This window comes from Malurus melanocephalus, unplaced genomic scaffold (genome assembly GCF_030028575.1).
Source record: "Malurus melanocephalus ecotype Western Australia unplaced genomic scaffold, MMel_1.1 scaffold_544, whole genome shotgun sequence".
Classification (NCBI taxonomy): domain Eukaryota; kingdom Metazoa; phylum Chordata; class Aves; order Passeriformes; family Maluridae; genus Malurus; species Malurus melanocephalus.
The window spans coordinates 154716-166775 of record NW_026623776.1 but is presented as its reverse complement, the minus strand read 5'-3'; the positions used below and the strand labels follow the sequence as shown (position 1 = coordinate 166775).

The window sequence follows — 12060 nt, the reverse complement described above, 5'->3', positions numbered from 1 at the left end:
ATTGATCCATGTTTTTCTTTAATAWTCTGACGTTTGATTTGTAATGTAAAAGGCTGGGGGTTTTTAGTGTAGGAGAAACCAATATGTTAAAATAGACAATTGACAGTTTGAAAGCTTCAAATGGAGGATGAGGTGTGTTGCATAAGATGCGGCAAACTTCACCCATTTGTTAAACTTTCAAAATAGTTCTACTTTTGTAAAATATCTAATGCAATCGATCTAACGAAATCGATCTCCACTTGCTACAAAAAAAAAAAATATATTGCAAGAAGTATCCTGTTGATTTGGGCAGTTTGGCATCTTTTTTTCTTCTCTGACAGTGGTAAAAGGAAGAGTTGTGAGTATAACAACATCTGCTCACTCATTCCTCTCATTYATGGTTGCTGTACTGGCGATTTTAGAGGTGCACACATCTGTCCCTTGTTCAGAAGTGTTGACAGATTTGTTGTCCATGAATTCATCCATGTGTTTTTGAACAAGGATACATCTGCCTCTGTTGTGTCATCTGGCACCTCTTTGTGGAAGTTTGCTGTTTGCTGTGTGCAGCAGTCTCCTCCCAGCTTGGTTCAGTGCCCCCAGCTGTGGTTGCWCACTTTGGTGCAGCTCAGCACTGCCCTTATCAGCTCTCTTATCAGCCCTTATCAGCTCCCGCCGTGAGTTCTTTTYTGGTTGCTCTGGGTTTTTCCGGAGCTGCAGTTGCAGCCGAGGAGCCCTCGTGCTGCTCTCAGAGCTTGTTTAACATTTGTGCTTTGCCTGGTGGCTTAAGTGGGCAAACATAATAACAGGTTTGTTATTACCCTGCCTATGAAGGAGGCTTTATATTTGTTTGTGTATGTGTGTTTTCAGAGTAGAACATAACACAAATATTAGTAATATTTTTACTTTGGGGAAGTAGAGAGTGGAATCTCTGTACTTTTATGAGATTTTTATTAAACTGGCTTCCAGGCAATGTTGTACTTCTGCAAATTAAAGTCCTCTTGACCTGACTTTATTGTTTCCTTCTCTTTTTATTGAATGTAGGCAGGAATCTTTCTTTCTAGCTAATGGGCCATTCTCTTAATTTATTAGCACTGAGTTTAATAAATGGTGTCCTCTTTAGGTAGTCATGACTCTCTTATCCTACATTCAGTAAAGCTGTTTTAGAAACTCAGGTCTTGCATATCAATAACTTTTCTGAAGTATTTTTCTGAGGGGGAGGAGCAGTCCTATGCCAAAATTAAAAGCTCTCTGTTTACTTCAAAGTTATCTCAGCTGCATGGTTGTATCTTTTGTACTCTAAATGTTGGTACATTGGTGGAGAGTTTTTATAAATMGAAGTTCTTTAAGTTCTGGCAGGTTGGTTATTGCATAGGTCCATTTTAATTCAAGACAAAGTTTTCTGAGCTTAACATCAAAGAACAGCTTTGAAACCTTGATTTCCACATGGATTCTAATCTCATTGCTGTCTAAGGAGTAGAAATAATCAACACCTGAAAAAGTAGTTATTTTTACTCKTAGTTGCTTTTTCTTTTCCCTGGACAACTAAGATTATAAATGTTGAATACCTGTTAAATCCCTCAGGGTTTGGGTTTTTTTTTTTTAGGGGAAAAATGAATATTTCACGAACAATGTTCCTGTGGTTTCAGCCCAAGTTGTGTTTGCAATGACCAAATTGCCAATTGTTGGGAACAGGCTGATTCAGCTCACGTTCATATCCCAAAAACTGCAGCATCCTTGTACTGTGTGGGCCAGGGATGTTGCACAGCGATAGGAGAGAGGTAATACTACAATTGCTCTTGTCCCTGGAGTGAGCTYAATGCATATCTTGGACYGAGTATCTCTAGGGGCCCCAAGGAMCATGAACAGCTCTAAGAGGATCARTTTTGGGCAGTGGACCWCAAGATTGGCAATGCTGCCTTAAAAACCACTGCAAAACCATCATTTTTGAACGAGAGGTTGAATATAGGCAAGTAAAGAATGTTCAAGTTTCAGAGAGGGAAATAACCTATGTTGTGAAAAATATCACAGTAGTATCACATCCAGTTTATTAGACTGCTGGGAAAGTTTAGGGAAGTGAGAGTTGTTTTGGGAACCGAGAAGGTGTTAAGTATGAAAGCTCAGTGGAGGTTTGTGTGTATAATCAGTGTGTATAAGCAGTAAAGAACCTATGGAAATTCTAGGTCCATTATGTTCTTAAACAGTTTGGTGTCCTTAGTAACTACCAATCTGTGCACTTTCTTCCTTGTGACTGAGAAGGGATTCCTACTTTCTCTACAGAGTGCTCATGCCTAAACTGAAGACAACCCTGAGCTGTACAGACTCTTGACAAAGCGTGTTTSTACCCACAGTGTTTTTCCTGCCATTTGATTGAGCAAATACTCATATTTTAATGTGAGATTTGCATATCRTCTTGCAGAGTTGTTCTGAAATCAGTCCTGTTATCGCTAATAACTTTTGTTACCTTATTTAGCTACTCTATTTACAGTTGAGTCTGTGTTTTCCCTTTTATGAATATGATTACACAGTGCACAAAGCAAACATGACTAGTTAATCACTCTGTTTCCCTTCTTTTGTTCTCCTCCCATAATTCTGGCACTGTACTTMTGCTTACTTGCAGCAGTTTATTCCAATTCTTCAGTTTATCCAGTTAGAGCGTCATCCTCCGTTCCCCTGCTGCCTCCCTGTTCTGTTTTGTTGCTTTTTAGGTGTGCACACAACTCTTTGAAAACAAACCTGAGCAGTTTGRGGCTTGGAATGATTTTGTGGTGTGGTTGTTCTGATTTGTCAATAGGGACTTTTTCAAAATGGAAGAGAAGCACAATCCTTCATRAGTGTGGCCTTTTTATAATGTAGAAAGAATGCAGTATGATTTACTAGTAAATCAGCTCTTCAAGGTGTTACCTGTCTAATTTAACATGTGASAGCTTCTTGCTCCATAGATTTTTTTAGAAGTGTGTAACCCTGATTTTTTACTTTTATAAGAGTAGTTGCTGGAAACAAAAAACCCATCTGTTTCTAAGAATAACTGATAATTTGTTGAATTTACAATTTACTCTGTAGCAAAAGTTACGTGKCTTTTTTCCTAATTTTAAATGAGAAAGTTGAAAACTTATTAGCAGCATGTTGAATAGTTTTGTACATAAGTCTTGTCTGGTTGGTTTCTGAGTGAAAACAATGCATGTAGTAAAAAGTTGTACATAATGAATATGATTATGCAAGGTATGTAACTTTTGACACAATTTGTACTGATAAGCCTGACTTTATGAACTGACAGTTCTTCTCAATGTCTTTCCAGGGTGCTGATAAGACTGTGAAAGGCCCAGATGGACTAACTGCCTTTGAAGCCACTGACAACCAGGCAATCAAGACTCTCCTTCAGTGACGGATGGACTGATATCTTAAATGTCTCTCCTGTGGCCTCACACTGCTGCCTGTCTGTCACTCTTTGCATCTTCCAGCTTCTTCAGCTAAATACTTTGGGGGGAGGGAAATTCTTTATGAATCAGACTAGTTAGGGGCTTGTATYGAAGATAATCTGGTTGGAGAGGGTTGAAAACTATTCCGAACAGTGTCCTTCTAGGACTTTCATCCAGTGCACAATCTCTTCCCGTTTCTAATGAAAATGGAAGAAGACAGACCATGCTCCTGGATTTTTGGCTTGTAAGCCTCCTAGATTAGTACTAAGATTTTTTTTTAGATGGATGGAAGTTCTTCCTTTAGATGGAAGTACTGTGCTATGTACCTGAAACTGATTGTGAAGGAGACARTAATCCCATGCTCTTAGTGTCTGCCATAATCTGAAGTTTAGTAATGTAGGTGGCTGGGTTGCTCTTCTCTCTCAGTGGGTAGCTTTATTCTTCTTCTGCCTAAAGCTTCTGTTGCAGTTATGAGGACTTTTGATACTAGTTATTGGAGCTGTTCTTTTTATTGACTAATTGGATGTCACGCTAATGTTTTCCTGATTCTTGAGCAAACCAAGAAAGACTGAAAAAAMCCCAAGAAAACCAACAAAGTTGAGGCATGGTGGTGTTACACTCCATAATACCTGCCAAGGTACTTTTGGACGCTTGAATTTGAAGTCTTTCTATMCCCTATTTGTTCTAGTCCAGGACAGTTATTTTAAGTAACCGTTTTTGAGAGAGAGTTCAAAATTTCACTGTAGTTTATTTCCAAAAGGAATGTAAGAGGAGATTTCTGTAGTCACCACATCAGCATAGAATTCCTAGACATGTGTGAAAGCTCCAGACTGTTTGGTACACAARGATAATCAAGTCAAATGTGGAAAATGAACAGTAATTACTTAGACATTCATATCAGGTGAAAATTGTTGTTAAACTTTTCTGGTAAACATGTAACCTTTCTAAGTTCAGATGTAGAAGCAGGAAGATGTACAAGCAGAAGTCTTAACTTGCTCTAACTACTACAGATTTTTTTTTTTAATTGTGCATATCTTAAAATCAATGTTTCACTGTTGAACCTCTTAAATTCCATTAGGGCATGAGGCTTGTTCTGGAAGTTCCCAGTATGACCATAGCACATTATCCATTGACTTTTAGATAAGATTTTCTGTACCAGTAAGTATGACAGTCCATGGAAAGGTGTTTAATGATGATGTATTCCTGTCACATCTCATGGTCCTCAGGAATGTCTGAGCTTCTGGCTTTCATCCTGAAAATTTTCATTTGACTTTTGTTCACCCAAAACCGTGTAACAGGTTCTATACCACAAAGTATACATCTCCCTCTCTTTTGAATACAGATTTCAAGCTTTCTGGTAACATAGTTCAGACAAATGTATATAATGTCTCATGCTGAATTCTTAAACAAAAGTAGCTGATATTATTTTGATATCACTGTTGAAATGGAGAGGATATATAGAAGTAGACTGGTGACTACCACTCTTATTTAATGGAGACTTAGTTTTACTTGAATAATGTTGCATTTTAAGATTGAATGTCTCTGCTATGAGAAGTGTTGCATTTAGAGTGTAAAATGAGAGCAGGAACTGATTTACATCTACACACACCACAAACAAAGCAATGGAGAAAACAATCAACTCTGGCCATAAACTGTGCAGTACAATTACTCTTTTTCTTGGAGATGGGTGGCAAGGAAGAACAGAAGGGTTGGAAATCAGTGATAAATTGATTGGTGAACTGCTGATAAATGAACAAGAATATTTGGTGAACAGTGCTTTTAGTAACTATTTATAAGAGAACTCTTTAATCTTATCTCTGATCAGTGCTGGATTGTCATGTCATTGTAATAGTGTGAACACAGACTATAGGTTTAACTCTTTATTCAGCTATGAAAGTAACAATCTCTGGCATTGATTTGCCTCCATATTATGCTATTAAATACTTAGCTATTCAAATACTAGTCTAGAAAACTGCAATCTGTTTTTAATGTGGAGAACTTGATTATTCAAGTTTTTTTTTTTGTGTTGATTAGTGTCAAGTTGTCTGGCCATAGTGGTTTTGTATTTTTTGTTGGGTTTTCTTTTCTTTCTTCTGTATTCTTTCCTGCCCTTCCTTTTAACTCTCATTTAAGTGAGCAAAGAAACATCAYCTTTGTACTAACTCTTCTGGTGATTCACAGAGGCAGTTTTGCCTCCCTTTTTCTACAATTATGGGGACACCTTATTTTTTCTTACTTCACCCTGGGGGGAAAAAAAGAAGCAAACAGACTTCAGTGAGTCAAGTGTTAATTTGGCTGTAATATATACCCAAGCTGCCTTTTGAGATAGTTAAAAGATGGCATTTAATGTTTGGCTTATAAAGAAGAAATACTTTTCTGCTTTTTGCACTATGTAACAGGTGTTTAATCATTTTGCCCAGGATTTAAAAGAAAAAAAAAAGTAAAAAGCTTATGCATTTGTAATTGTCCAGAGACTGGGCTTATTCATTTGTTTCTTTCTTGTTAGCTATTTTGTGGAAAAAATAATGGGTGGCTTCCTCTGTCTTTGAGTAAGTCCTAACAGATAAAAATACCAAACTGTAAATTATTTTTCATTCTATAAGCAGAATATAAATACTTTGTCAGACTGGAATTGCATATACTTGGAAATTCACTCTGTTCTTAAACCTTTTCTTTTGAAATTTGTGCTGAATAAGTTATGAACTTAACTATATTTTGGATTTTGTACCCTCTGCTCCATTTTTTCTTACAGGGAGCAAATGGGAAAAGGAGTACAATAGTTAAATGGAACTGAACACAACATTGATTATTTGTAGAAGAGGCTGGTAAGAATAGAGTGTCCTAGGTCAAGCAATTGCAGTGTTGCATGCAAGATTTCAAAATGAACTTGTCTTAATTATATTTTGTAAATGGATAAACAATCATCTTTCTACACAGTGACAGAAGAAAAATTAGTGCTCTGTGCATTTTGATATTTGACTTTCTCTTTTCACCATTGTTAACTGTTTTGACACAGTTGGGTTCATCATTTTCATGGTTCATAGACATCAGAATGCTAAATGATACTGTATTTTTAAGTTTGTGTTGCAAGAATGAATGGAATAAACTTGAATTGTGCGATATGAGAATGCAGAGTTTTTATTTCCTTTTTCTGCTCCCTTTTTTTATTACCCTCAGGCTAAATCTTTTTATTTGCCTGGAAGGCATCTAAGTTCCAGCTCACTTGTACAGTGATTAAACTGTTCAGCTGCTTATAAGATTGAAATGTGGAATGGAAGCTGCTTTGAAAACTAAATATACAATGTTCTTTGTGGTTGTTTGGGGGCTTTTAAACTGCATCTGTTTAAAAGGRGTTTTGATTATTTTTGTGGTCTTGCAGTCTGCTTTTCCTGATTCAATGGTAATGCATAAGGTTGAAGATCTTCTCTTTGTGTTCAATTCTAAAAGACAGTCTGTAGAGAAAGGAATGTTTTTCCTATTACCTATGAAACCCAAAGCAATTTGCTTTCTCCTTGACTTCATCAAAGACATTGAGAACAGTTATTAACAGAAATCACAGCTGAYGTATAAATAAAATTGTATAGAAATGTTCATTCATTATTCTTGTGACATCTTTACAGTGACTTTGTCAGAACTTCCTTTTATAACTTCATTTGACAGTAGAGATTTGGATCCAATTGCTGGAAGTGTTTGATATGATTTATTTTAGTGTAGACACTTYTAAAGAAAAGTACAGGAAAATGTGTCGAAGCAGAACAAGTATAAATATAAAAATAAATTAAAATTTCCTGGCTTTCTCTTCTACACTTTGAAAACAAGAACTTCTAAATGCCAAAGCAGTTCAAATGGTGTAATGACCAGTGGCAGCTGATGTGTGGGCTTCAGTTCYTGCATTCTTATTACTRGTTCATGGTTTTGTGGGGGTTTTTGGTGTGGCTTTTGGGTTTTTTTTTTGGTTTTTTGGTTTTTTTTTTTTTTAATGGGCAGTTTTTCTCTAAGAGGAAATATTCCAGGTTCAGACTGCAGATTTCTTTCACTCACATTCCTCAYTGACTGGCAAACTAAATTCATCTATGCATGTAAAGACCCTTCCTTTCTTATATTTGTCTATGGCTGATCTTTTGAAAGAAAAGGATTTCCCAGCACCTTTTCAAAAGGATGTTGGCCCAAGAAAAAAATTTTTCTATCACTTGACTGTTGCATTCAGTTCAGAGAAAACTAAACTCTCAGATCTCTCCTCAAAATATTTTTGTTTTACTCGTGATCTGACATCTGGGAACAGTTTTCAACTAAGTTATGCCATGAACTTGCTAGATGAGTGTTTGAAAAGCACTTGGTTTCATGCAGTGCCTGCAGAGCCTTCAAACCCATGTCATTTTTGTCTGCTTGGGAAGTGAAYGAGCATTTTTTCCCAGATCAGGGCTCTTCTCTCCCCACTTCAGCAGTCAAAACAGTGTTTCTAATAATTTTAAACTAGGAAGTGTTACATTTAAATGCCACTGCTTGCTATTTTGATTTAATGTTGTTTTGGAGAGATTTTTTTTTTTAATAGAAATTCTGGAGTCTCTTGAGTCTTCACTCTTCAAGTGGCATTTGGAAAGCACCTGAGTGCACATCTCCATCCTCCCCTGTCCTGAAATCTCTGGGTTGGGTACACTGCAGGCTGATGGCCACAGAATACAGAATTCTTTTGTACTTTTCGGTCAGTTCTTGTTTACTGCATCATTTTGCAACATTTCAAAATTGAGAATAGAGGCTTTCATGTGCTGAGGTTCATCTCGTGGCCATTCAAGTGAAGAGGCAGGACAGTATGCCAAAATCACAACAGACTGCGTGTCTCAATCAATTTATCAAACTTAAAATTCATTAAAGGAGAATTTCTTTCAGTTGTCTCAAGCCGAGCATAAGTTTGAAGAGTCCAAAGCTCAGTCTCAAAAATAGTTTCTTGGCCAATTAGCTCAATTTTGGTGCATATATTAAATAATTTACCTCTGAAACATTTCTTTTTATGTGTTTCTTATTATTTTTCCTCTAAATGAAAGTAATTCCTCTTTAGGTTTGGAAGAACATTCGGTTTGTTCAACTAAAGCTTTTATTTCAAAGTAAAAGAAATCAGATCTAGTTTGGATCAATATTTTAAGTACTATGTCTGAAAAGTATTTTTAGGGGGGAAGTGTTGAAAAGTAACTTCATGGAAGTGAAGTTATGCTTCCTCATTCCTTTTTAAATACACTTTTAATTAAGATTTGTGGCCTTTTATTTAAAGTGGCAGCATCTTGTGATGAAGTCCAACCACCTGTTTTGTTTTGTTTTTTCTTTTATTTATTTCAGTGGAAAACTGACACAAAACTGTTTGACACAAAACACTGTTAATTGGAAGAAGCACACASCAATTTCCAGTGCCAGAGGTTTCAAACATAAGAACAAGAGCTAAGGTTATAAACTAATGAAATTTCTGAAGGTAGCTATACATTTAAATACTTACAAAGCCACTTTAAACAATAACTTGAAAGAGAGCCAGCTTGCAGCAATGAGGCTGCATAACCTGTACAATTAAAATAAGGAGGTGCTTCTAAGGCTGTGTTCTCACTATGAATAGCTGAATATATATTGGCCATTCTATCTTTTCTCTTTAAAAAAAAAAAAAAAAAAAGTAACTGGCAGTTACTTAATAGATAGTTGCTTTGGGGAAAAAATAATTCCCTTGTTCCCAATTTACAAAGCTCAGAGGTTGAGATTGAAATTTATTTTTTTTTTTTTTTTGCTGGTAGAGGTGAGGGTTAGAAAGATGTGCAGAGAGTGAAATGTGCTGTAAATTACCACCCAAACCTCCCCGAGTGGTTTCTAAAGATCATGTCCTGTCAGAAGCACTTGTTCTCTGTGTGCCAGAGCTGGCCTGTGATACCTRTTCCCATTTCCTCATCCTTACCTCCCTCTTTTCTATCCCACCACAGTTTTCCCTTTTTAATGGGTGCCTTGAAAGAGGCAGAGAACATTTAGTAGATTCTATTAGAAAAAAATTCCATCTAAGGCTGGCAATGAATAACAGGAAAGGAAGAATTAAAACCACAGGAGGAAACACTGAGGAGAAATAAAGTAAATAAAAGGGTTTTTCCATCTTCTTTTTGGAGGAATTTTAAGGTCCCTTCCAACCTGAGGCATTCTAATGTTACAGGTTGGTAGGAATAATGTAAATTACTGTATTTTGTTTCAACCTCTGCAGCAAGATAGTTTTCTGAAACCTGCAAGGTACTGAATTTAACACYGAACTGTTAATGGTTAATACATCAWAGTGCTGGCAGGAATAGAAGACATCACATGTTATTCTCCTGCTGCTTTTTATGCTGTAGAGTTGGCCTTGTGATTCCTAAATWTCATGTTGGATGTGCTGCAGCGTCATTCAAAATACACCTGGGCTAGTGCACCCCTCAAAGATGAGACATTTTTGCTAGAAGGATGACTCACAAACAGCCATTTTTGATTAAAGATGAGGATTTTAAAGACCAGCTCTAATGCAAAAGCGTTGAAAGACAAACAGGAGCTCAAGAGGAGCTGGAGTTGGGCTTTGCAGGATTTTAGAATATTGCACCAATGAACAAGGCAGGCAAGTGAAGGATAAAAAATAAAATCCCATAGCGACTGAGTAGTTTTTCATAGACTATTTCTATTCAGACTGATTYCTTCACAGTTTCCATTGGAGACAAAATGCTTTTCAGTAACTATTATAAGCTGAGTTCTTAAACATCTGAGCTTCAGACTGGGGGGTTTTAGGGCAGTAGTTGTTGGGGTAAGGCAAACAAAGGTGTTTTGCATTCAGGTTTTGTGTTCAACAAATCAGCCTGTTTACCTCAGCATTTGGTATTTTAATTAATAAGATTTTTATGTGCATCTGTGAGATATAATCTAATTAATGAAAATTGTTAGCTTTTGTCATAAATATTTTGACTTAAAATGTTTGGTAATACTTGTGAGTGTTCCTGCTGAACATGGTTTTTATTGCTTTCCTGCTCCAAAAGGAGAGATGAAACATGTTCTGTGAATTGGATTTTATTACTATTTAATTTACTAGTGTAGTAATTACTATTAATATTTAATATTTTTTTTCAGAAGATCTTAGGTGTCCCTTGTTCCTCAGCTTTGTTTGCACTCAGAAATGCTGTTTTTATTGCACTGGATTSTGCTGTGAGCAGAGCTGCCTGCTGCACACACAAAGCTTTTTACTCTGGAGAATAGCTGGGACACATTGTGGACCTCCAAATGCACTGGTGAGCAGTAATGGTGAAAACCTATCAATAATTTCATGGCCATCTAGGCAGAAAGCCGTCACCTTTAAAAAAAAAATGTTTCAACCAGATTGCTGTTCTTTTTGTGTAGTGACAACATGCCAAAGTGAGGAAAGGCTGATTTGGAAGAGCTAATGTGAGTTTGACCTGCCTAGTGAAACCTTCTCTGGGAAAAAGAAAATATATCCCACTGGATCCTATCCCAGGGAAATGTTCAAACCATTGCCAGGTAGAAGGTAAATGTTCTAGGATGCACCTGTGGATGGGCCACATCTCATTTATTTACTGAAATTTTAGAATGTTTGTTCAAATGCTCTGTCCCACTGTTAAAAAGCCCATGGCCAAAACCAGCAGTATAAAGCTGTCTTTAATATTCTTTAATTACTCTTTAACACTCTTTAATTACTGTTTAATACTCTTTCCAGCATTCCCATTAAGGAATCACTGTGGATGCACACTGAGAGGGTAGCAATCTTCTTTTTGAGTTTTATTTAGTGTAAGTGGAGCAAAGTGCTAAAGGCTAATATTTAGTAAGGAATTTAACTTGGTGAAGTATTTGACTAAAAGGAAATATAAAGCTTGTCTTGCAGAGGCTTTGAAATTGTACTATCTCTGCTTTTTGACAGGTTAATAGGAAGAAATGTCACTTTTTAATATGATATCAGCTGCTGGATTTATTTTTCAGGGTTTCTATTGTCGTAATGAGAATCTCAGCTTTTTCCCTTGTGTTYACAAATTCACCTACCTGTAATGCTAACATGAATTCAGTATTCTTTGTTTTCTGTTTTAAAGCTGGGAGTTCTGTTCTGTATGCTTTTTGATTAAAATAGAATAATCCCTTGTTGCCTGGGGGAAATTTCTGTGTATGTAAACAGGCAAAGTAACATCTAGCAAAGAAGTAGATTTTATTTTACTTTAATTACTGTTCTCTCATTTTAGGAAGAAAGARAGAGGGTAATTTATCTTACTCATGGGCCAATGATCACCAGGTAATAAGTGGTAGGAATTTCCCTGATTCCTGGACTTTGATAAAACTTTGTGGTTGAGAATTGATACCTATATCTTTGTCTGGGTTCATATGAGAATAAGAACTGATGAAATYATTCCAACAGCTGAATGCCACATGAATGGATCACATCAGACATYATTGTTATCACAATTGATACCTTACAAGAATTTCCTCTTGAGCTGAAGAATTTAGAGCTGTTTGGATTAAACATTTTCTTTGTAACAAGGAGTTAAATGGTCATACTTGGGTTTGAGAAGCAGCTGGTAAGAAATATGAAAAGCTGGTATGAAAATAACCTTGGTATTCTGCCACTTCCTTTGCAAATGCAAAACAAACAAACAACCTCCTACCAAAAAAGAAAAAAAAAACTTCA

General features: G+C 36.3%; 1 protein-coding gene across 1 annotated transcript in view; it reads left to right on the top strand.

Annotated features, from left to right (window-relative positions):
* MTPN (myotrophin) overlaps positions 1 to 6515 on the top strand; it is a 29698-nt gene extending 23183 nt beyond the window's left edge. The window contains exon 4 of the mRNA XM_057381977.1: positions 3275 to 6515. Within this exon, the coding sequence (XP_057237960.1) occupies positions 3275 to 3361 (87 nt within the window). The 3' untranslated portion in view covers positions 3362 to 6515. The remainder of the gene's footprint in view (positions 1 to 3274) is intronic.
* Positions 6516 to 12060: the final 5545 nt, after the last annotated feature.